This window comes from Lutra lutra, chromosome 1, assembly GCF_902655055.1.
Source record: "Lutra lutra chromosome 1, mLutLut1.2, whole genome shotgun sequence".
In the NCBI taxonomy this organism is placed as follows: domain Eukaryota; kingdom Metazoa; phylum Chordata; class Mammalia; order Carnivora; family Mustelidae; genus Lutra; species Lutra lutra.
In genome coordinates, this window is record NC_062278.1 from 108,914,260 (window position 1) to 108,940,883 (window position 26,624).

Here is a 26,624-nt window from a genome sequence, read left to right on the forward strand (position 1 = left end):
TCCATTTATATTCAGAGTTATTATCGATATGTATTTATTGCCATTTTATTACTTGTTTTGGAAGATTTTTCTCTGATCCTTTCTTGTCTTTCTCTCATGTTTTACTGGTTTTCTTTTGTGATGTATTTGGATTTCTTTCTCTTTATTCTTCATGTGTTTATTAGGGAGTTTTGATATTGGTCACCATTAGGTTTGTATATTACCTCTTTTGTAAATAGCAGTCTGTATTAAGTTGATGGCTGTTCAGATTGGCACGGATTCTTTTCTCTACACATTTTGAGTATATGTTATTACATTTTATATCCTTTTTTGTGTGTGAGTCCTTGACTGAATTTTACAGAAATATTCATTTTTACTGCTTTGTGTTTCCTGCATTTATACTATCACTTTTGTTTTCTCCTTTCCACTCGAAGAGTCCCCTTTAATATTTCTTGCAGGGCTGGTTTACTTATCACAAACTCTTAGCTTTTTTCTGGGAAACTCTTTATCTCTCCTTCTATTCCAAATGGTAGCCTTGCTGGATAGAATATTCTTGGCTGCAGATTTTTCCTAGTCAGCATTTTGAATGTATTGTGCCACTCCCTTCTGGCCTGCCAAGATTTCTGTTGAAAAATCTCTTTGAAAAGAAAACCCTAGCCTTATGGGTTTTCCCTTGTAAGTTAATGACTTCTTTTGTTGCTTTTAAGATTTTTTTTATCACTATATTTTGCCATTTTAATTATGGTATGTCTTGGTTTTGGCCTGCTTTTGTTGATTTTGATGGGAGTTCTCTTTGCCTCTTGGATCTATAAGTCTGTTCCCTTCCCCAGATTAGGGAAATTTTTAGCCATTATTTCTTAAAATAAATTTTCTGCCCCCTTTTCTCTTTCTTCTTCTAGATGCCTTTAATATGAATGTTATTATATTTAGTAGAGTAACTGAGTTCCCTGAGTCTATTCTTGTTGCATAATTTTTTCTCTCTTTTGTTCAGCTTCATTGCTTTCTGTTACTGTTTATTCTAGGTCATCAATTCATTCCTCAGCTTCTTCCAGCCTGCTGTTCACTGCATCAAATGTGTTTCTAATCTCGTTTATTACGCTCTTCATCTTTCTTTTTTAACTCTTTTATGTTTGTGGTAAGGGTCTTATTGATGTCTTCTGTTCTTTTCTCAAACCCAGCGGGTAGTCCTATGATTGTTGCTTTAAATTCTCCTTAAGGAATGTTACATGTATCTGTTTCACGTAGATCTCTGGCTGTTTTTTCTTGCTCTCTCTTGTTCTTTCATTTAGGATAAATTCCTGTCTTCACATTTTGTCTAAATTGCTTCCACCTTATAAGGGTTAGAAAAGCCAGTTATGTGTCCTGCTCCTGGAAGTAATGGCCTTATGATGAAGAGGTCATGTAGTGTCCAGGGCTTGTCACTTCATGGAATGTCATCAGTGTGTACTGTGTGTGTTCTGTTGTGTTCTGGCTGCTCTATCCTTCATGCCAGTCACCTGCAGAGACTCTCCTTGCTTGCTGTGGGCATTGTTTCATCCCTGGCCTGAATGTGGTGAGTTTTAACTAGGTTTACTCTGATCTGCTTGTGAAATGAGACCTGTCACCACCTACATTGGAACTGAGGCCCTGCCAAACTCTCTGGTTAGGCGACTTAGTGTGGGTAGGGGTTTATGCTGGTCTTCTTGGGGAGGGGCTCACCAAGCTGGGATTGAGGGAAGTGTGACTGAGAAGGGCAGCTCTACTAGAGCTCAGAGGGATTGGGCTTGGGTGAAAGCAAGTTAGTCAGCCAGTGTTACCTACAGGTGGCTCTGTGTTTGTACTGAGTTGTGGCACCAGCCAGCTCCTTTCTTCCTGGAGGGGTATGCCCATGAACATTGCCTCTCAGGGATATGCTCCAGAAGAGCAAATAATCTCCGTGTCCCCCAGGCACTCTTCAGATTGCTGTTTCCATGGTATCTGCCCCCAAATTGTTCGTCTGCCTTCTCTCCAGGAGTACTGCAGTACCTTCTAGGCTCTATCCCAGCCAAGCCTGCTGACCTTTAAAATTCCAGGCTTTAAGCCCTGCTCGTTGCAAGAAGTCATAAAACTCAGCCCCTCTCATTTCCTAAGCCAGTGGCTCTAGGGAAATGTTTACCTATGCATTCCCCTGGGTGCTCCTCTCCCTCTCTCTCTTTCTCTCACTCTTATTCTCACTTCTCTGTGACCTCCCTCCCTCCTCTTCACAGCAGCCTCAACCCTTTGCCCCCCTAAACTACGTCTCCATGCTTTATGCCTTCTTCAGTGTAGCCTCTTTTCTCCCTTTAGTTGTGGAGTTTGTTCTGTCAGTCTTCAGGTCAATTTCTGGTGTATGTAGGATGATTTGATAGTTACCTAGTATTTGTGGGACTAGGCGAGCGTAGGGTCCTTCTACTCTGCTGCCATCTTCTTCCAAACCAGTTTTTTCCTTTTTATGGCTGTATAATTTTCCATTTTATGGGTATACAATTTGCTGATCTGTTCACCAGTAGATGGTCCTTGGAGTTATTTTGTGTTTTAGGCTCTTATGAATACAGCTATTATGAACATCTACATAGAGGCCTTTGTATGGACATACATTTCTGTTTCTCTTGAGTAAATACTAAAAGCTAGAATTGCTGGGTCTTTTGTTAAATGTATTCTTTTACTTTGTCAGAAACTGACATGCTGTTTTCTAAAGTGGTTCTACCATTTTACATTCCTACTAGAAGTATAGATGAGTATCAATCAGTTCCTTCATCTCACCAACACTTGGCTATAGTTGATCTTTTAAAATTGACCATTCTAAAAGGTGTGTGGTCGTATCTTGTGGTTTTTATCTATATTTTCCTTCTGACTAATGAGATTAAGCATCTTTTCATTAAAATAGATTGTAGAGAAGATATGTTTGTCATCCATATATTCTCTTTGGCGAAATATCTGTTCATTTTTTTTTTAATTGTGTTTATTTTCTTGTCTGGTTTTAAAAGTTCTTTACAAATTTTAAGTACAAGTTCTTTATCAGATTACATAAGCTTACCAAATGTTTTCTACCAGTCTAGTGTGTCTTTAAAGACTAACAGTTTTGTTCAAAGATATCACTCAGAATTGACTGTTTGGGGTTGTTTTTACCATGTATACTGTAGGCCTTTTCAGGGGGTCAATTCATGTCTTTATTTCAAGAAAGTTTTCTTGAATTACAGATTGAAGTGCTTTTCCTACTTTATTATTTTGTATTTTGTCTTAAACTGCAATTATTTGTGTGTTGTATTTTCTTTATCTTCTTTATTTGTCACCTTTTCTCTGATCTGTTTTACCTTCTTATTTAAATTTCATTTTCTTAGTTCTTTTCATTTATGTTTTCTAGTTCTCCTATTTTACTTTTGGTCATGTCTTTTCTCCCCAGGGTGGCTTGTATGCCTTTGTACTTCACAAACTGTGTCATTCTCCATTAGGACATCTTTGCATATTATTCCTCTCACCAAGCATTGTATAAGTAGAAGCGTCTTTGTGGAATGATAGTGTTTTAATAGTGATACGCCATGGTAGTGGCAGCTGTTAAGTTCAACCAAAATATGTGATCATGTATATCATAATATTCATACTGTGGTATATTACCACTTAATTATGTTTATAGAAGTAAATGTTCAGTATCTGTTTCAAAGTAGTGAGTACATGCTGCCAAAAAGGAAAATAGATGAGAAGTTCTTTTTTACTAGCTGTCACTGCTGTTGCCTTTTCCTTTCTTTTTTTTTTTTTTAATTTATTTGACAGACAGATCACAAGTAGGCAGAGAGGCAGGCAGAGAGAGAGAGACAGGAGGAGGAGGCAGGCTCCCCGCCGAGCAGAGAGCCCGACGCGGGACCCGATCCCAAGACCCTAAGATCATGACCTGAGCCTAAGGCAGAGGCTTTAACCACTGAGCCACCCAGGCGCCCCAACTGCTGTTGCTTTTTAATACAGATGTTAATTCTCCACGATTTTGTGTTTTCGTTGAATAGCATTTGTATTAGCAGATAATACCGTCTATTTGTATCTGCAAAGTGACCTCTCACTTTGGCAAGATGGGGTCAGGGTAGAGTTATGTGTTTGTGTTAGCGTGTTCATGTTTGTTGTTTTTGTAAACCTGCAGGTAGAACTGAGAGACTTTCTAGTTCATCTTTCTGTCTTTAGACAGGGTAATATTTAACCCACTTAAACATTAAAATATCTTCTTTTTGAGTTCGCAGATTGAGAGTTCCTACAGTCTCCTTGGTAACTTGTGTCAGCGTTTTTCAACTAACTGGCAGCAAAGTAGTTTAGTTGAAGAAAGAGTTTTAAAAAAAGAAAAGATTCTGTTTTTCTCTGTCATTAAGCAGACAAACAAGCATCCATTTGTTTAAAGCACTTAGTGTGTGTCAGGAAAGTAGAAGGAAGGGCATGCTAACTGGAAAACATCATGAGGAGAGGTACTTGGGAGAAGTTGGGGAAGTTCAGGGCCCATTTACACGGTAGCAGTATTTGGGTTGAATGTAACCATGATGTAGTCTTGGAAGTTGATGGCTGTGAAATTCCTTTTTTTTTTTTTTAATCTAATCATTTAAATTTTTATTTATTTATTTATTATTTATTTTTAAAAGATTTTATTTATTCATTTGACAGACAGAGATCACAAGTAGGCAGAGAGGCAGGCAGAGAGAAAGGGGGAAGCAGGCTCCCTGCTGAGAGAGAGCCCAATACAGGGCTTGATCCCGGGACTCCGGGATCATGACCTGAGCTAAAGGCAGAGGCTTTAACCCACTGAGCCACCCAGGTGCCCCATAATTATTTAATTTTTAAATGGGACAATATATATTTTTTTAGGAAAATAAGCAGTAAATTATTGGTGTATGGATTCAAATATTTCTAAGACCCACATGTGCTACATGAAAACCAGAGAAAAGATCTTCAATTCTTTCATCATTTTTATTACTTAATAAATAATTTCATTTCAGTTTTTTGGTAGTGAACACCATTCTTATTCTCATATATGCATTTTGTAAGTATTAGGTATTTTCAGAATCTGATGCTGTCATTTACTTTGGTGCATGTTCTTTGAAAATATATTTGGCTCTACTTGCACAGGGATATAAAAGTGCTATAGTTGGCAGTGTTTTGAAAATAAAATACCTAATCTTTGTGTGTGTAGGCTTGAGGATTTTAACATTGTGATGATTTTAGCATAATTTTTAGGAAATATCTATCATTGAACATCATTTTGTTTTTAGTTGTCATGGAAATGATGAAAGTTATTTTTCAGGAAAGTTAACTGTACTTCAGCTATTATTTTCAAAGCGTATGGGGAATGATGGCAGAGCATGTCACCTGTAGTTCATCTTCTCAAACCCTTGTTCACAAGTTGCCTTTTGTCATTAGTGTTTTTTCTTTTTCATTGCCTATGAACTTTCTCAAATTGCTCTTTGGTAGTGTGATAGTTGCTATATTTTTATACTTATTATTAATTTTTCAAGTCCCGGGATACCATGCAATAGTAAATGCTATAGCTTTCTGCCTAACTTGCTAAAAGCAACTTATTATTTAAAGGTATATAAGGAAAAACCTGATGAGGAATGGTTACCTTATTTGGGATTTTACCAGACTATTAATAAGAATTTAATAAATTGTTTCCTTCTAACATTTGCAAATAATTATTTTTAAAAATTTCTTCCTGCTAGACCTTTGAAGATTTTAAAAATGACAAGCAAGCTGTAGAATATCAACAACGAATTGTGGATATTTTGTTGAAAGTAAGTATTCTGAGAATAGATGTCTTTGTATTGATGTTTGTTTGTTTGTTTGTTTGTTGGGAGGAGGGTTATAGGGAGAGGGTTAGAGAGAATCTTATGCAGGCTCCATGCCCAGTGTGGAGCCTGATGCAGGGCTCAATCACATATCCTGAGGTCATGACTTGAGCCAAAATCAAGAGTCATATACTTAACCAACTGAGCCACCAGGTGCCCCATATTGGTATTTATTTTAAGAAAGCTGAATTGTTTTATAGCAAGTTCTAAAATGATCCTCTTCAATGCAGCAGTGTGTTCAATTCATTTAAAAATTTTATTGTGATATCTTTGTCTTTCAAACCTGAATAAAATACTAATCATTTAAAAAAAATGTATTTCAGCTGTAGACTAGATATAGGATATAAGGTACTATTGTGAAATGCATATTGTGGTAGTTGCTTATCAGTATGATTATGTGGAATAATGGTGACTAACTTCAGAATGCTTTGAGAAAATAATTAATGTGAAGAATCTTCTTCCATCTCATACTAGCCTTGCTGTGTTGCTTAGTTGGTACTGTCGTCTGACCGTGGCACTGAGATGGTGGCACAACTTCAGAATGATTAGAGGCACACAGAGATGATCATCTCAGTTTAAATCTAACCAGATCAGTCCAAAGCTATTTTGAGATCCATGCTACTGCTAATGAATGAATGCAGAGACAGATTCTTTTCCTTTCCATCTGCACAGCTTGAACCAGGCCAGTTTCTTCTTATAGTTGAGATCTTAGAATTTTCATCCTGTTCATTTGGCTGTAAAATGGAGGTGTCTTCCTTTTAGTGAATTTTAGATTATTTTGGGCAAGAGAGCAAAATCAAAACGTTCTCTAATTGTGTATGACACTAATGCATTGCATTTATAATAGTTCTTTATAATTTTCAAAACACATTTATATACATTATCTTATTTGAGCCATTTATTGACCTTGTAAGATAGGCAGTAATGAATATGAGAATAAGATTTGCTCAGCCTCCAAATAATGCCAGTTTGATCCAGGTAGGGGGTGTGGAGAATTTTTACTTGGGTCTCCTAAACAGTCTCTCTATATCTAATCTTGTCTTTAGTTTGTGATCTTGCCTTTCTTTTATTCTTCTGTGGCTCCCTATTGGATCTTTAGTTTGTGATCTTGCCTTTCTTTTATTCTTCTGTGGCTCCCTATTGGATCAGTTGGAATTAAGTTCCACTGTGAGAGAAAATCAAAATAACAGTAGTTTAATTGTGATGGGAATTTATTTTTCTCATGAAAGTCTAGGGGTCAGCAACCTGTTCTAGTAGAGTGGCTTCACAGACTTACCAGGGATGCAGATGCCTTCTGCTTTAGCTGTTGTTATTCTTAGTACACGGTTTCTGTCTTTGGTCCAATGGACGGCTCTAGCCATCACCTGAACATTCTAGCCAGTCTGAATGCAGAAAGAGATAAAGCAGAGTTTCCTCTCTCTAAGAAGACTTTTTAGAAGTTGTATACTACAATTCAGCTTACAACATGTTGATCAGAACTTAGATATATTGCTTCTCAGCTGCTAAGAGAGACTGAGAAATGTACTCCATGTTATGGGTGACCATGTGTTTAGCCTAAAATGAGGAGTTCTGTTTCTAAGTTAGGAGGGAAGAGCAGATGTTGGAGCACAATTCCTGGTTTCTGTCATACTCATCTGTAGTTGTCGAATATGACATCCAAAATCCTTCTGTATTTTCTGGTCCCTGATTACTTCTTTATAATTGCTGTCTTCTCCTATCCCTGACACACCCCCTGTGGCACACACATTCTTTGTATTAATGAACTTCTCAACCGTATTAAATTATTGCGATTCACTAAACTGCGTCATCTCTATGTCTTACGTTCTTTGTGTGAATTTCCTTTCATCCCATCATGCCCTTCCTTCCCTTTCCCCGCCTGGCAAATTCCTAACCATTTTCCAAGACAGAACTCAAATATCATCCATGAGAAACTCCTTTAGAATCGTTTCCACACTTTGAGTTTGATTAGTTGCCCCTTCTCCATGTTCATACTTATGCGGCACATGGCACACTGTGAGGGAATTGTTTACAGGTTTATTTTCCTGCCTGGAGTTAAGTTTCCGTTAAGCAGAGACTATGAGGATTTTTGTGTGTGTGTCACTGTTTTAACATGCCCCGAGTATGTCCAGCACAATGTATGCATGCTGGTAAGTGGTCAAGACATGTTTGCAAGTTGAGTGAATGGGAGTTTGAATTTAAAACTGTGCCAAGTTGGAGGAACAATCCAGATGAAGAAAATAGCGCTCCGTGAAGTACTTAAACTATTACAGTTAGTGAATTGCTACCCTTGTATATTGTTTTGTATTGCCTACCTTGGGTCATTGAAGATTGAACTCTTGAGATTATTTTCTCATTTCTGATGAGAGAGTCCTATTAACAAGTGTGCTGCTGACAGAGCCAGTGAACATGGGAATGCAGCAAGGACCAGAGAACTGGATGAGCATCAGAGCTAAGGTGATACTATGTGTCTGAATGACTACAGGACATGGAAGTGAAAAGCTGTTCCTTTGTGACTTTAAGATTGCTCAGAAAAAATTTTTAAGCGTGGTTCCTGGAATAGGTAAGAGAAGAATGGAGAGAAACCAGAATTTCGAGGATGATAACTGTTAGACACTTGGTAAGGTGCCAAGGGAATTGGCTGAGAGAAGTGTTTTCTCAGAAGGTGTTTCTAGGATCAGTTGGTAAAGCAGTCCACACCTAGAGAGTAAAAGGATGGGGAAAAGCCGAGTGGAGCAGTAGCTGGGCCCAAAAGTTGAGTCTAGGAAAGCACCTGCGCACTGCAAGGAAGTGATGATGGAGTATCTTAAAGCGATAGAGAGTTCTTTGAATATTGTCAGTTGGAACTTAGAAACACAAAAAGATTATAACTTGAAGTATTCTCCTACTGTGGTAATGAAGAATTATGCACTTGAGCAAGCTGTGGTTGCCAGACTAAAGCAGGACGAGTTCAAGAAAGGGGTACACTGCTAGCAAAATAGGAAGAGGTAGGCCAAAAGCTGTGCCCTGAGGAAACATTTTACAACAGGAGCAGTCTTACACTTGATCTTCGGGTGAGAGTGCGAGAGGGAACAGGACAACCAAGGGAACAGGACCAGTGGATGAGACAGTTGGTTGTTCGGCTAATCCCAGATAATACCTGATCTTCCTTCCCTGTGTTCTGCATTTTCTTTCTTTGCTGATGGCGTCATCGTCGGAACTGCCTATCAGGCCCAAGTCTGTCGTTGTTTATTCCTCCTTTAGCCACACGTTTCCACTCAGGTAAATCCTTGTCCTGTTGCCATCCTCTCTGCAGGGCCTTTTGCACCTGTTTCTGCTTCTGTTTTCCTGATCACCGCCCTGGTTCAGACCTCCTTGTCTCTCTGTTGGACCCCTGCAGTCACATGCATCTTACCTGGGCTCTTTATCTCTTAATTCTTCCTTGTGTTATTTTATCCTGTTCACTGCCAACTGGATAATTTCCCCAAGTGCAGTGAGATCACAATTGGATCTCCCGTTGAACATGTTCAGTAGCACCCCAGTTTTCTGTGGAATAAACTCTAGATTCCTTGGAATGACACTTGAGGCCTCGTCTTTTCAGTCTGCTATCTCTCTCCTCCTCATGCATGCTGCTACATTCTAGTGGAACACATAGCTTCTTCAAACACACTCGTGTTTTCCTGTGTCCTTGCTTTTGCTCACACTCTTCTCTCTGCCTTGGTAACTCTCTCGTTTCCAAACTTTTCTCGTTTCTTTTCAAATTCCCTTTCTCATTTTCTTCACCATGCTTTCATAACCATATGTTCCTTCATAATGTTGGTCACATTGTGCCTTTTATTTATTTGTTTTAAGATTTTTTATTCACTTATTGGAGAAAGAAAAACAGAGATAGTGAGAGAGAGTACACGAGTGGGGAGGAGAGGGACAAGCAGGCTCCTCAGTGAGCAGGGAGCCTGATGTGGTCTTGAACCCAGGACCCTGGGATCATGACCTGAGCCAAAGGTAGATGCTTAACTGACTGAGTGACTCAGATGTCCCCACATTGTGCCTTTTATTTCAGATTTGTTACCTGATTCTCCTTGCTTTCTTACTGATTACCTGAAGGCGTTTCCCTTTCCATCTTACACCCAGGAGGTAGACAGGAGGTGAGAGCTCATTCAAACCAGAGGAGTGATTATGATTGGATAACTGTACATGCTTGTAACAAGCCTGTTACCCGAAACCATTTGTCTAAGGAATTGTTTGTAGACAGGGCAGAAGCCATTTGCTTCACTGATTCCTGGGCTAGTTGACTTACTTTTCTGGGACACTTTCACTCTCAAGTTAACTTGCTTTAAAAAAAAAATTATTGCAGAATAATGGACATACAACATTATACTGGTTTCAGGTATATAACATAGCAAGCGATTCAATATTTACATACATGAAATAGCTATTGCAGTAAGTCTAGTTAGTTACCATCTGTCACTACACAAAACTGTTGCAATATTATTGACTTCCTTATGCTGTACATTTCATCTCTGTCTCTTATTTATTTTATAACTGGAAATTTGTACCTCTTAATCCCATTTGCCTGTTTTGTTTAATCATGTCCTCTCCTCCCCTCTGGCAACCATCAGTTTGTTCTCTGTGCCTATGCATCTGTTTCTGTTTTGTTTGCTTTGTGTTTTAGATTTCACATACAAGTGAAATCATATGGTATTTGTCTTTCTCTAACTTACTCCACTTAGCATAATGTCCATCCATGTTGTTATACCTGGTAAGATTTCGTTCTTCTTTATGACTGAGTAATATTCCACTGTATGTTTGGGGATGTGTATGTATATGAGTGTGTGTGACATACCACCTCTTCATCCATTCATCTGTCAATGGAATTTAGGCTGCTTCCGTAGCTTGGCCATTGTAAGTAATGCTGCAGTAAACATAGGGGTGCCTCTATCTTTTTGAATTAGGGTTTTTGTTTTCTTCAGATAAATACTTAGAGATGGAATTCCTGGATCATACTACTTTCAGTTTTTTGAGGAACCTCCATACTATTTTCCACAGTGGCTGCACCAATTACATTCCTACCCACAGTGCATGAGTCTTTCCTTTTCTCTACATCCTTCCTTGACAGGTGCTCTTTCTTGTCTTTCTGATACTAGCCAGTGTGGCAGGTATGAGGTGGTACCTCACTGTGGTCTTGACTTGCATTTCCCCAATGATTAGTGATGTTGAATATCTTTTCCTGTGCCTTCAGGTTAACTTACTTTTAAACCCCAGAATCGCTCTCTTCTTCCTGTGTTGGTAGGCAGCTTTTTGGTATGGTTACTTAAATTTAATTTAAATTTAACTTTATAAAGATTCTCTTTTAAGAATTCCAGAGGGAAACATGTTTAATATTTCTTCGAAAGCCACCTCTGGCAATTCAGTTCTTATCCAAATTGTGCCGAGAAGTATGCCAAAAATCACTGAAATGTTTTCCTTTCAGAATATGAAAATAGTTTGTGCTCCTTCTCTAAAATGTCATTGAACTCCATTGAATCCAAAAGATTCTATAAAAGAATCTTTTCCTGAGTCTTCAGTAATAGGGCTTTTCGCCACCTTTCTAATGGTATAATTTTGTGTCAAACCAGATGGTATATGGAGTAACTGGTCTCTTTTGCTCACCAGGTTATGGTGGAGAATTCCGATTTCACTCCCTCACAAGTTGGGTGTCTCTTCACCTTCCTTGCCCGGCAGCTCGCAAAGCCTGACAATACCTTGTTTGTAAACAGAACCCTTTTTGATCAGGTGCGTGTCTTTAATGATGAGAATTGGTTTTATTCTCTTTACTGCTCATAGAAAATGACTGGACTACACATTTTCTTAATGTAATAGCCTAGCAGGTAAATGTCTTATCAGGTAGGTGCCTGGTCTGGTTTTTTTAAGATTTTTTTTTATTTATTTATTTGGCAGAGAGAGATCACAAGCAGACAGAGAGGCAGGCAGAGAGAGAGGGAAGCAGGCTCCCCGCTGAGCAGAGAGCCCGATGCGGGACTCGATTCCAGGACCCTGAGATCATGGCCTGAGCGGAAGGCAGTGGCTTAACCCACTGAGCCACCCAGGCGCCCCCTGGTCTGGTTTTTAATTTGGATTAAATTAGTTGTCTGTTTTTTTGATGTTGTGTCTGGATAGTATGACTTCGCCTAGTAACTTGCTATCTTGGGAGTATGGCTTGTGGAGATTGGTTTATAGAAATTTTCATTCGCTGTTATTCTGTTGCTCTAAATTGCCTAGAATTCTTTGCTCAAGAATTTTTCAATTTAAGAATTCACACATCTCGTTGGTAGCACGTCTATGATGTTGATCATCTGGAAGACAGATCATTATTAGAAAGTCTGAATTTCCCTATACATGACTTTGTCTCTGAGGGTATCTCCTAATCCCAGTTAGATATCTTCTGTATATCCATAGGCAGGTGGCAAAGAAAACACTTTTTATCTGGAGGAAGTTCCCAGTAATGACTAGCATTTATTGAACACTTCATAGTACCAGGCTCTGTTCCAGGGTTTTTTTGTTTTATTTTAAAGATTTTGTTTATTCATTTGAGAGAGAGAGCACAAGCAAGGGAAGCAGCAGAGGGAGAGGTAGAGGCAGGCTTCTGGCTGAGCAGGGAGCCCAAATCAGGACTTGATCCCAGGATCAGAGGTTCCTGACCTGAACCAAAAGCAGACAGATGCTTAACCAACTTAGCCACTCAGGCGCTCCTGTTCCAGGGTTTTATATGTATGTGTTGACTCATTGCCATTGTATTGGTAGCCCTAAGATTGGTATTGTTGGTACCCTCTGTTCTGCAGATGAGGAAACTAAAGCCTAGAGGGGTTATGTTACTCATCCAAGTCCATACTTAGTAAATATTATTATCAGCAGTAAGTGTTGTTATTAAATGTTAAAGAGGTTAAGACTCAAATTCAGGTGGCCTGACTCTGTAAAGTCCATGCTTTGCCTGGGCCATTGTATTCAGGGATCTTAAGGTTAAGGTGTACAGACGGTGCTGTCTTCCTGCCATGTTTCTGAATAGTAAGGATAAGATAGATACATATTAAGTTGTTAACATCCTTGAGCCTGCTGTGCCTTCTGACAGGCCAGTCAGGAAACCATATATCTGTGGGGCTTGTTATGGCCAAATGTGAATGAATTGATGATACAGAAAGGGTGTTTCCTGTTATTTTCGTTACTACAGCGTTATGGCATCCATGTTAGTATCCAATAAAGAAAATACCTTTTCTTTCACCAGGTCCTTGAATTCCTCTGTAGTCCTGATGATGACTCCCGACACTCTGAAAGACAGCAGGTATGAACTACTGGAACTCTTTTTGCTAAAGGATGGGAAAGAGGACAGAATATGCTAGAAAAAACCCTTCTGTGCTAGACATCATGAAAGAAAGGGGAAAGTTACTTGTGCCAAATCCTAATACTGTGCTAGATGGTGGCAACCAGAAAATAGTGTGGGTAGTTGTTAAAGGTACACTTGTAAACAATTTATATCAAACTAAATTCTTAGGCAGACTGGACTTGTCTGCATTCAGCATGATATCAAAGAGAGTTACTCATCCTTCTCTATGAAGTCGTAGCACTTGGCACCTGTTGTGTTCTGCTTTCTGCCTGGGCCATTTATCTGCTGTGGCCATTTACCTAGCTGCTGTGGCTCTGAACCAGAAAGGCTGCAGGCTCCTGAGTATTGGGACATCCAACTTTAGGGAGTGTCCTATAGCCCCCCTGCATTAGGGGTAAACATTTCTGGAGACTAGAATCCATCTGTCGCTCCACTAATCACTATGAGATTGTAACTGTTTGGTTACCACTTCTTTCTACTTAAGTCACTTTGAGTGTCTCTCCCAGGAGTAGGATTCTCTCAAAGCTTACCCCACTATAACTGTGAGCACAAAGAGAGCCTACTTTTTTTTTAAAGGATAGAATCCTTTGCAGCTGTCTTTTTTTATTTTATTTTATTTTATTTATTTATTTGATGGACAGAGGTCACAAGTAGGCAGAGAGGCAGGCGGGGAGTAGGGGGTAGACAGGCTCCCTGCTGATCAGGGAGCCCGATGTGGGGCTTGATCCCATGACCCTGGAATCATGACCTGAGCCAAAGGCAGAGGCTTTAACCCACTGAGCCACCCAGGCGCCCCAAGAGAACCTATTTAAAATTGATGGCCAGAGTCTGTCAGATAAGCAAGCTACAAAATATAAGTACTTGCAGAGCTATGCTGGCCTTTTTTCATGGTAATAGTGCCCAACAGCTGGAATGTTGAGACTCAGATAAAGAACAGAGGATAGCAAGGTAACCCTTTTCCCTGCACAACTGTGGCCCAGTGACTGCTGCAGACAAGCTTAGCAGAGAGAATGACTGATAAAATTTTGGTTGTCTCAAATTATATTGAATACAGCTAATAATGTGGACCCCCTCACTTTGCCCCTGTTTCTCTCTTGGCAGAAAAAGTGAATGATGGTATGTGTGGTGTTACTATATAAAATGATAAGTGCTTTTAATATAAAAAACTAAATTACACAGAAATAAAAATCAAATCTAAATGTAAAAGTCAAACTGAAAAGTAATCCTCATATAGTAGTGCTGTACTTTTGGAAGTCCCCTTTGAGACTATCCAGGTTTTTTCTCAACTCATTTGAGAAATAAGAAAATTGATACAGTAAACTGCTCAAGTTCACAACTAAGATTAGAACCCCCTTCCGTCCCTTCTAATCTAGCACTCTTGTGTCCTGTGTTATGTATAAAAATTGGTGTCTGCAGTGTTTTTGAGTGTTTTCTGGTGGTATGCTGATAAAATTTTAACAACTGGTTCCCCAGGTGTAGTTCTGATACAAATGTTGGTTGATATTTTCAATATTTAAGTGAATAAAATGAAGACACAACAGTGAAAGCATGACAGAACCCACAGATCCATCAGCGAAGTGACTTCTTTGCTCAGTTCTTGAATACTGGAAAAATAATAACTTAGTTTTTTGTGCTATGCACAGTATAATGATTCTGACATGCACACTTTTAAGTTTGATTGCCTTATTTCCAGCACTCTCTTACCCAGGGATTGGCAAATTTTTTTTAATCTTTTTTTTTTTTTTTTTTTGTAAAGGGCCAAAGAGTAAATATTTTAGGCTTTGGAGGGCATGTTGGCTTTTGTTTTTATCTGTTTTACATACCTTAAAGATACAGTAACACCTGATTTTTACAGCATTTGCTAATTTCCTTAGTGTAAGTACGGATCTGTATGGCTGATTTCAGCCTACCAAGATGATGTTTTTAAACACGGAACTGGGAAGAGATGCACAGTACCATCCCCTTATGTAATATTTCCACCATACAGATGCAGTAACTAACCCCAAGAGCATGCGTAGTAAAATGTAGTAAAATAATTGGGAAGTGGTGAGTTTTGAATGTTAATTACTTTTTAAAATTTAGTGTATTATAAGTTTATATAATTTAATTTTGTAACAATTGCTGTGCTTAACAACTGGCATACACAATTCCTGAAAATGTAACAGTCAGCTCTATTGAGTTGGTAAGACTGGCTTCAGCAATGGCATTTCTATTATGTTATTCCAAATTGAGGCTCCCAGGAGATGGGTTCACTGAATGGTTCTGTCTAACAGTATATTACAGTGCTCAAAATGGACCGAATTAGGGTTCTGAAAAGTAAAATAGAGATAGGTTTCATTTCTTCTCCCCCTTTTTGTCTTTGTTTAACTTAAAAGTTAATCAGTTTCCTGTGTTAGAAAAATACTTTGTTGAATGGTTTCCTAAAGTTCTGGAAGGGTCATGTTCCTTTGGATCTTGAACTTAAGTATAAGAGAAAGCTTTCTCACATTGTCCTATTCACTATGTAATGATTCTATTCTATTTTGAGGTTTATTTTAAAATATTAATGATTCAGTCTCAACATCCTAGTCACTTTTTTATTCATCTACTTGGTGTGGTAAGGATTAATTATATGAACCCCAGTGTGTGTTTGTTTTTATGGTAAAATATATATACCATAAAATTGATTTTAACCACTTTAAGTATATCATTCAGTGGCTTGAAGTCTGTCTCATTGTTGTACAACCATCATCACCGTGCATCTTCAGAACTTTATCTTCCTGAACTGAGACTCTGTACCCATTAAACCATAACTCCCCAGTACCACCTTCTTCAGCCCCTGACAGCTACCATTCCACTTTCTACTTTGACTACTTTGAATTTGACTACTTTGGGTACTTCATATGAATGGAATCACACAGTATTTGTCCTTTTGTGACTGGCTTATTTTGCTTAGCATGTTTTTAAGGTTCATCCATGTTCTAGCAGGTGTCAGATTTCATTCCCTTTTAAGACTGAATAATATTCCATTATATGCATATACCATATTTTGTATTTTCATTTGTCCATTAAGGGATATTTGGGTTGTTTCCACCATTTGCCTCTTGTGAGTAATGCTGCCATGAGAAACCCCAGTGTTTAGAGAAATTAACATGTAAACATGGATACTGCCTGTGGACACTAGATTTTAAAGAACCATGAGATATTAAAGCACCAGATAAATATATGGACATTTTTGGCTTAGTGGAGGGTTAATTAGATAGTGTAATAAGACTTTATTTATAAACACTATGACATTCCTTCCATGGTTGAAAAATAGAGCCATTTATCTTTTTCTGAGACTTAATTACAGTATCACCAACATTATGATGGTAGTCTTTTGGTACCTCATACATGGGAAAGCCAAGCCAAAACTTCAAGTAATATGACCAACCAAAAAAAAAGTTACAGTTTGTGTAGCTGAGTGGACTCTTATGGAGCTAGTAAATAAAAGTAGATTCCAAAGTGTTTATTTTAAATGTTCAGGTCCTTTTAGAATTGCTGCAGGCTGGAGGCATAGTTCAGTTTGAAGAGAGTCGGCTCATCCGGATGGCAGAGAAAGCAGAATTGTAAGTTGTTTTTAATGTATACGTTAGTTCCCATATCCTAAGTTACACTTCTCTACCTGGAGGCCCAGTTAATGCATTGCCAATTTTTAATTAAGAAAGCTATATAAATAACAGCAGAAAGCCTAAATGCGAAAGTTTTGGTTTTTCAAGTCTAGAAATTAAGTTACATTTGCAGAAATTAACACTGAGTGAATTTGAAGTGCTTGTGCATTTGTTTTAGTATGAAAATGAAGTAAGCCTTGTGATTTACTAGTTTAGTTTTTCTTTACTTAAAATTTCCATTGTTTTATAGATTTTTGTGTTACCTTATTCAAACATATTCTAAACAGTGCAGAATTTGAGATAACAAATAAGATACAGTATGTTAACATTTATCTCATTAGTTTACTATTTCATTTGCCATATTTAATTCAACAGAGAAACATCATATAGTTTAATTGATGACTAATAGATTAACTGGTTTTATGTGAGACATTGTTGCTTTAACATTTATTTTGTACCCAGCTTTGAAATTTCTTCTAACATATAGTATTCATATTCAGCAGCATTTTAAACTTATGTTTAGAGGAATGGCAGCCACTCCTGTCCCTTAAATACTGTAACTTCATTTCACAGTAGAAATAACATCTACTATATTCATTTTTCTTGACCCTAACCTCTGTGAGCAAAGTTCTTGAAATAATAAGCTAATAACCGCCTGTCTATTTGGTACTCTGAAGTTTTCCCTTTTATGTTCTAGCTATCAAATTTGCGAGTTTATGTATGAACGAGAACACCAATATGACAAAATAATTGATTGCTACTTACGTGACCCACTAAGGGAGGTGAGTTATGAGACTGCTTTACCCTTTTTTTCTTACTCAGTCCTCTCCTCCCCTTATTAGGTAGACATAACTATTAAGTAGGTATAACTATTCAGGAGAAATGTTGGGACATCTGTTTGCTGATTCAGTGTTGGGTTGTTTTTTTTCTCCATTTATTTACCAGGTTTTTATCAAGTGCTTACTATTAGCCCAGTATACACTGATCATTAAAACAGATCTACTTGCTGCAACTTTAGAAGTTACAGTCTAGTGATGGAGACTGACAGTAAGGAAACCAGATACTTAATTATAGATATGATGAGTGCTTGAGAGGAGAAAATGGGTGCAATTTGGGAAGATACTGGGGAAACTGACTTCTACAGAGAAGCCAGGGAAGGAATCTCGGAGGAGGTGACATAGAGACTGGGTTTTGGAATTTGAGATGAAGCCAGTCAAGCAAACAGCCAGCAGCAAAGTATTGCAGGATAGGGACAAGGATAATAGAGAAGGGCATGATGTGAGATGAAATTAGGAATGTAGATAGGTTCTACCAAAGATAAAAGTATATGATTTTCCCTCATTTGGTTAACGAATTGAGACCAAAATTAATTGGAGTGGATTTACAACTTCCAAGACTCTACCCTAAACATTAAATTCATTCTCTTTAATGTCAGTTTTCCAGCAATTTAACTATCTACAAGTGGCTTACCATCTCCAAATAGTAGATACTTACCAAGACTGTTACAGATAGTGGATGGTGATTGACTATTGCTTGAGTGAATGAATGAATAAGTTGCATTGTCTTGTGTTCTTCAGGAAGAAGTCTTTAACTACATTCACAATATCTTATCCATTCCTGGACACAGTGCAGAGGAGAAGCAGTCTGTATGGCAGAAAGCAATGGATCATATAGAGGTGCTGATTAAATTAAAACTTTTGAAACTTCTCCATTTGTATGGATATGTCCCAAATCAAGTATACGCTAACTAAGTAATGCCCAGTGTCATATTAAGTTGATCGACTTGAGGATTAACATCTTTTTCAGATTATTTATTTCACCTCGTATTTATATTCATAAAGTCCATGTCATAATACAATGTATTCTATCACGACTTCTGAAAATAACCCAAGTTCAATCAGCCGACTGACAAGCTGGAATATTGTGGGTTTTTAGAACCTTTGAATGACTCTGAGAGTAGTATTGGTCTCCCTGAAATGGGATAGGGAGCCATCCCCCCAGTCACCCAGTGGAATTTTACAAACAGTCCTCTAATGCATCGTTCTCTCCAATGTATTTCTCTCTCATATGTAACAGAGCGGCGATTCTCATTTTGTTTATGCATGCTGTTACAAGAATACAGGAATTGACTTTGGAGCAAGAACTTTTTAGAAAACAAGCTTCTAAATACCTAAATGGAGAGACTAATGCATGTGTGATGAACATGTGATCACAGTGCATTCTTAGGAGGGGCCCCAGAATCGGTCCTCCTGTTAGTTTCCTTAGATTCATCATGTACACTGCATCTCAAAAACCAACAGAGTTAGCCGGTTTTTTAAAATCTATTCTGTTTAATGGATCACTGATAATTTTAAAAAAAAAAGTATAATGAAAGATGCGGAAGTAATACTGCTTTGGAGATAACAAATCTACAGTTTTTCTCCTTGTAGCAAGGATCCGCTGGTGGAGGAACTTCTGGTGATGGGTTTAGTGCTGTAGTGAAAGATAGGTGATTATTCAGTATCTTTTCTTTTTTTTTTTAATTTCTTTTCAGTGTAACAGAATTCATTGTTTGTGCACCGCACCCAGTGTTCCCTGCAATTCATGCCCTCCATAATACCCACCACCTGGCTCCCCCAACCTCCCACCCCCCTGCCCTTTTAAAACCCTCAGATTGCTTTTCAGAGTCCATAGTCTTTCATGGTTCATTTCCCCCTCCAGCTTCCCTCAACTCCCTTCTCCTCTCCATCTCCCCATGTCCTCTGTGTTATTTCTTATGCTCCACAAATAAGTGAAACCATATGATAATGGACTCTCTCTGCTTGACTTATTTCACTCAGCATAATCTCTTCCAGTCCCGTCCATGTTGATACAAAAGTTGGGTATTCATCCTTTCTGATGGAGGCATAATATTCCATAGTGTATATGGACCACATCTTCCTTATCCACTCATCTGTTGAAGGGCATCTTGGTTCTTTCCACAGTTTGGTGGCCATGGCCATTGCTGCTAAAAACATTGGGGTACAGATGGCCCTTCTTTTCACTACATTAGTGTCTTTGGGGTAAATACCCCATAGTGCAATTGCAGGGTCATAGGGAAGCTCTATTTTTAATTTCTTGAGGAATCTCCACACTGTTTTCCAAAGTTGCTGCACCAACTTGCATTCCCACCAACAGTGTAAGAGGGTTCCCCTTTCTCCACATCCTCTCCAGCACACGTTTTGTTTCCTGTCTTGCTAATTTTGGCCATTCTAACTGGTGTAAGGTGGTATCTCAATGTGGTTTTAATTTGAATCTCCCTGATGGCTAGTGATGATGAACATTTTTTCATGTGTCTGATAGCCATTTGTATGTCTTCATTGGAGAAGTGTCTGTTCATGTCTTCTGCCCATTTTTTGACATGACTATCTGTTTTGTGTGTGTTGAGTTTGAGAAGTTCTTTAGAGATCCTGGATATCAACCTTTTGTCTGTACTGTCATTTGCAAATATCTTCTCCCATTCCGCGGGTTGCCTCTTTGTTTTGTTGACTGTTTCCTTTGCTATGCAGAAGCTTTTGATCTTGATGAAGTCCCAGAAGTTCATTTTCACTTTTGTTTCCTTTGCCTTTGGAGACATATCTTGAAAGAAGTTGCTGTAGCTGATATCGAAGAGGTTACTGCCTATGTTCTCCTCTAGGATTCTGATGGATTCCTGTCTCACGTTGAGGTCTTTTATCCATTTTGATTATTCAGTATCTTTAAAAAATTGTTATACATATGGAAATTGATAAGAAAGGATTAGCTCAGAAACTTTGAGGAAACATTGCTTGTGATGTGAATTCTTTGTTCGGATTCCTGATGGTTGTAAAGTTTAGAGAGATGGGAAATGTGCACAACATCTTACGTGAAACATGTGTGAACGGTGGGGCAGTCAGTCACCAGGTATGTGGTCTGAAGTAATTGCTATGCTTTTTCATCTGTAGGATTGAGAACATACATGTTACTTAATGTTACCCTATTCCTGCTAACAAAAAATTGAATACATCTTGGTGGAAAGAATCCAAGAAAGCCTTTCTCTGTATACATTATATCTTTTTTTCTTTAATCATTTTGTATTCTTTTTCCTTTCATCATTCCCTTTGTCTTCATAGTTGCATTATGGCTTCTTCTTCATTTCACTTCATCTGCATTACTCAGTGGTTTGAGCACATGGGCTCCAGATACCTGAAAATGAAGCTGTGCCTCGTGATGAATTAATCAATGAGTAAACAAATTATACAGCAGAAAACTCATACTAGAGAAACAAGAAGTATTTTTTTACTGCACAACAGTTACTTCTGCGGGTTGTTTTCCCCACATCCGCACAGATTTTCACCTTGAACTTTTTAATATTTCTTAAGGCCACAATTACAAATATATAGGCTTTTTGTTGAAGAACTTCTGTGGCTGCAGTAATGTGAATAAAATCAACCATTGTGTAGGGGGAAAGGTCCTCAGAATTTTCTGACAGTAGACACAGTGCATAGATTAGTGGTTCTTAACTCTTGAGGGGTTATAGACCTCCTGTGAGGATCTAATGAAAGATTTGGATCCATATATTGTGCATATACTGTGCATGTACACAAGCTATATAGTTTTGTTTACAGTCTCAGGGATCCACAGACCTCCTAAAAGCTATTCTTAGATTGGGTCTGTGGATTCTGGGTAAAGAATCTCTAGTTTCAGTGGTTTTTCCAATATAGAGAAAACATGTTTCTTTAGATTTTTAAAAATGTTTTTCATTTTGAGGCACCTGGGTGGCTCAGTCAGTTGAGCATTTGACTCCTGATTTTGGCTCAGACCATGGTCTCAGGTTCGGAGATCGACCCCTGTGTTGGGCTCTGCACTCAACAGGGAATCTGCTTGAGATTCTTTCCCTCCCTCCTCCCCGTGACCCCGCTCATATACATGTGCACACTCACTCTCCCTAATAAATAAATAAATCTTTAAAATATTTTTCATTTTGAAATATAGAAAACATCCCCCAAAGTGCATAAAACAAGTGTGCAGTTTAATAACACGTTTTAAAAAGCAAACATCCCAGACCCAGATCAAGAAATTGAGTTATTTCTAATACCCCAGATTCCTTTTGTGTATTCTTTTCTGATCACATTCTCTTGCCTTCCCTAGTGTGCCCAGGATCCTGGTTATTCTGATAATTTCCTGCCTTTCTATATACTGCTGCTGTTGCACATGCCTACATCTCTAAAAAGACATATGTTTGTTTTGCCTTTTTCTGAACTTTACATAAGTGAAGTTCTACTCTTTGAGGTTTGTCATTTTGTTGTAGTAGTTGTGGTTCATTTTAATTCTTGTGTAGTATTCCACTTTACAATTATATTAAAATCTATTCATTTCTACTGTTAGTGAACATTTCTATTTCTAGTTTTTGACTATTAAAAGAAGTGCATGATTTTTTTTTTTTTTAAGATTTTATTTATTTGTTAGACTGAGCAAGAAGAGGGAGTGGCAGGCAGGCTCCCCGCTGAGCAGGGAGCCCAACGCAGGACTTGATCACAGGGCCCTGGGATCATGACCTAAGCCAAAGGCAGATGCTTAACCAGCTGAGCCACCCAGGTGTTCCATCCATGATCATTCTTATTCATGTACCTTAAGCACAGCATTTCCTGAGGGCAGTCTAGCATTGTAGCATCAGCTGAGAACTTGATAGAATGGCAGTTTCAGTCTTTGCCTCAGACCCAGTGAATCTGAAACTCTGGAGGCGGGCCCAGCGGCATGGTTCAGTAGCCCTCCGGGTGACTTTGACGCTTGCTAACATTTGATGATCTCTGCCCTAAGGCCTATATAATTGCCAGTTAATTGGGATAAATACATTAAACTTCACCATGTGCCTGCATTGTATGAGATTCTCCATTAGCTCTGTATCCTTGCTAGACTTCAAAATTTTGCCAATCTAGTGCGTGTATCATATTTTATTATGTTTGAAATTTATGTATGCTTAATTACTAATGAGATTGATAGTCTTTTCTTGTTTATTGGCCATTTAAATTCCCTTTCTTGATGTGCTTGTTGAAGTCTTTTGCCCATTTTTCTATTAGAATATCTCTTGTACTTACTGATTGGTACTTCATCATGTATCCTGAATCTTAGTCTTTTTTCAGTGATACATGTTGTGGATGTCTTCCACTCTGTGGCTTTTTCCTCTGGTTCTTTTGAGAAAAGTTCGTTTTTTTAAGGTGGTCAGATCATTAATGTTTTCCTTCTATTCTAAAGGAGAAATTCTCCTGTATTGTTGCCTAACAGCTTACTTGTTTATTTTGTTTTTGAATCTTAGGTCCTCTTGAAAGCAGTTTTTGCACTTGGTGGAATGGTGGTGTCCAATAATTTTTAAAGTATGGATGTCCAGTTTTCTCAGAAACAGTTATTTTAAAAAGTTGCCTTTCCCCATTGCTCAGCAGTGCTAACTTTGGCATAAGCATGTCAGGGAACTATGTGTTTGATCTGTCTTTCAGCCCTCTGTTCTGCTTCACTGCTCTCTCTCTGCATCAGTGCCACGCTACTAAGTACTCTTGTTTTATAATAACTCTTGACACCTTTAAGAGAGTATTGGCTATTCTTGACCTTTTATACTTTATTTATTTTTAAAATTTTACTTCTCATATAGTTAATATACAGTGCTACTTTCATATGTACAGTATAGTGATTCAGCAATTCTGTACATTGCTCAGGGCTTGTTGTGCTAAGTATACACGTCATCCTCTTCATCTGTTCTACCCATCCTCCCACCCCCACCCCCTTGGGTAACCATCCATTCTCTATAGTTAAGACTGTGTTTTGGTTTGGTTTGGTTTGGTTTGGTTTTGGTTCTCCTTTGTTTATTTTGTTTCTTAAATTCAACATATGAGTGAAATCATATGGTGTTTATCCTTCTCTGACTGACTGATTTCACCTTTATACATCCATCCATGTTGTTGCAAATGACAAGATTTCATTCTTTTAAGTGACCGAATAATATTCCATTGTGTATATATACCACATCTTCTGTCAGCATATATACCACCATTCATCTGTCAGTGGACACTTGGGCTGCTTCCATAACTTGACTGTTGTAAATAATGCAGCCATAAGCATAGGGATGCATATACCTTTTCAAATTAGTATTTTCGTATTCTTTGGGTAAATACCCAGTAATGGAATACTGGATCATATGGTAGCTCTGTTTTTTTTTTTAATTTAATGTATTTTTTAAAGATTTTATTTATTTGAGAGAGAGAGCGAGAGTGAGAGGAATCACAGAGGAAGACGGTGAGGGAGAAGCAGACTCGCCAGTGAGTGGAGAGCCTGGTGTAGGGCTCAATCCCAGAACCTGGAGATCATGACCTGAGCCACCCAGGCACCTCTATTTTTTATTTTTTGATGAACTTACACACTGTTTTCCACATTAGTTTGCATTCCCAACCATAGTGCACGAGGGTTCCTTTTTCTTCACATCCTCACCCATACTTGTTTCTTGTGGGGGTTTTTTTGTTGTTGTTTTTTTGTTTTTGTTTTTAGCCATTCTGACAAGTGTGGGATGATACCTCATTGTAGTTTAGATTTACTTTTCCTGATGATAAGTGATATTGAGCATCTTTTCATGTGTCTCTTTGCCATCTGTGTGTCATCTTTGTAGAAATGTCTGTTCCTATCTTCTGCCCATTTTTAATTGGACTACTTGGGGTTTTTTAGTGTTGAGTTATTTTATTCTTTATGTAGTTTTGATACTAACCTTTATTGGATAGGTCATTTGCAGATATCTTCTCCCATTCCATAGGGTGTCTCTTAGTTTTGATTGTTTCCCTTTCTGTACAGAAACTTTTTATTTTGATGTACTCCGAGTAGCTTGTTTTTGCTTTTATTTCCCCTGCCTCAGGAGACATATCTAGGAAAATATTATTATAGCCGATGTCAGAGAAATTACTGCCTGGGCTCTTCTTTAGGATTTCTATGGTTTCGGGTCTCATATTTAGATCCTTAATCCATTTTGAGTTTATTTTTGTGTATGGTATAAGAAAGTGGCCCAGTTTTATTCTTTTGCATGTTGCTTTTCCCAGCACCATTTGTTGAAGAGGCTATCTTTTTGCCATGGTATATTCTTGCCTCCTTGGTCTAAGGTTAACTGACCATGTAATCATGGGTTTATTTCTAGGCTATTCTGTGTTTGTTTGTTTGTATGCCAGTACCATACTGTTTTGATGACCACAGCTTTGTATTATGTCTTGAAATCTGGGATATGTGATACCTCCAGTTTTGTCCTTCTTCATGTCTTTTGTGCTTTCATACAAATTTTAGGAGTATTTATTATAGTTCTGTGAAAAATGCTGTTGATACTTTGGTAGGGATTGCATTAAATCTATGGATTGCTTTGGGTAGTATGAACATTTTAACAGTATTGGTTCTTCCAGTCTGTCATTGTGGAATATCTTTCCATTTGTTTTTGTCATCTTCAGTTTATCAGTGTATTAAAATTTTCAGAGTACAGGTCTTTTACCTCTTTGGTTAAATTTATTCCTAGCTATTTTATTATTTTGAGTACAGCTATAAATGAGCTTGTTTTGTTAATTTCTCATTCTGCCACTTTATTATTACTGTAAAGAAATGCAGTGGATTTCTCTGTATTGATTTTGTAACCTGTGACCTTACTGAATTCATTTATCAATTCTAGTAGTTTTTAGGGTTTTCTGTGTATGGTATCACGTCATCTGCAAATACTGAAAGTTCCACTTTTTCATTACCATTTTGGATCCCTTTTATTTCTTTTTCTTGTCTAATTGCTATGGCTAGAACTTGTAGTACTGTGTTGAATAAAACTTGTGAGAGCAGACATTCTTGTCATCATCTTGATTTTAGGGGAAAACCTCTCATTTTTTCACCATTTAGTATGACGTTATCTGCAGGTCTTTCGTATGTGGCCTTTATTATGTTGAGATATGTTACCTCTCCACCTATTTTGTTGAGGGTTTTTATCATGAACAGATGTTGTACTTTACCAAATGCTTTTTCTGCATCTATCGAAATGGTCATATGGTTTTATCCTTTCTCTTGTTGTAATGAATCACATTGATTGATTTGTGAATAGTGAACCACTCTTGCATCCCAGAAACAAATCCCATTTGATCATAATAAGTGATTTTTTTAATGTATTGGTGCATTCAGTTTGCTAATATTTTGTTGAGAACTTCTGTATCTGTGTTTATCAGAGATATCTGCCTGTAGTTATCTTTTTCATAGGGTCTGTATCTGGTCTTGGTATCAGGGAATGCTGGCATACCCTCATAGAATATCCTCTTCTATTTTTTGGAGTTGTTTGAGAAGAATAGGTATTAACTCTTCTTTAAATGTTTGATAGCCTGATGAGTCACAGACCTGTACCCCTGGGGCAAATAATACATTATATGTTAATTTAAAAAATAATAATTAAAAAAAAGTTTTGGTAGAAATCACCTGTGAGGCCATTTGGTCCTGGACTTTTGTTTGCTGGGAGTTTTTTGATTCCTGATTCAGTTTCTTTGGTGGTTATCAGTCTGTTCAAATTCTCTATTTATTCCAGATTCATTTTGGGGAGGTTATATGTTTCTAGGAATTTATCCATTTTTTCTAGGTTGTCCAGTTTGTTGTCATATAATTTTTCATAATATTCTTTTATAATCGTATTTCTGTGGTGTCCATTGTTATTTCTCCTCTTTCATTTTTGATTTTGTTTATTTGAGCCTCCTGTATTTTTTTGATGAGTTTAGCTTAAGGTTTATCAATTTTGTTGATTTGTTTCAAAGAACCAGCTCATGGTTTCATTGCTCTGTTCTGTTTTTTCAGTTTCTATATAATTTATTTCTGCTCTGATCTTGATGTCCTTCCTTCTACTGTTTTGGGTTT

At 37.8% G+C, this 26,624-nt stretch overlaps 1 protein-coding gene and 1 long non-coding RNA gene across 3 annotated transcripts in view; both read left to right on the top strand.

Annotated features, from left to right (window-relative positions):
• Window positions 1–26,624, top strand: part of VPS8 (VPS8 subunit of CORVET complex) — a 247,869-nt gene that overhangs the window by 115,124 nt on the left and 106,121 nt on the right. For both annotated transcript variants that reach the window (XM_047732015.1, XM_047732018.1), the window contains 6 exons: window positions 5,667–5,738; window positions 11,421–11,540; window positions 13,027–13,083; window positions 16,630–16,712; window positions 17,452–17,536; window positions 18,332–18,430. In XM_047732015.1, coding sequence (XP_047587971.1) covers window positions 5,667–5,738; window positions 11,421–11,540; window positions 13,027–13,083; window positions 16,630–16,712; window positions 17,452–17,536; window positions 18,332–18,430 — 516 coding nt within the window. The remainder of the gene's footprint in view (window positions 1–5,666; window positions 5,739–11,420; window positions 11,541–13,026; window positions 13,084–16,629; window positions 16,713–17,451; window positions 17,537–18,331; window positions 18,431–26,624) is intronic.
• On the top strand, window positions 24,645–26,364 carry LOC125101684 (uncharacterized). The gene is made up of 3 exons (XR_007127895.1): window positions 24,645–24,791; window positions 25,044–25,045; window positions 26,353–26,364. It is a non-coding gene; the product is annotated as an uncharacterized LOC125101684 (long non-coding RNA).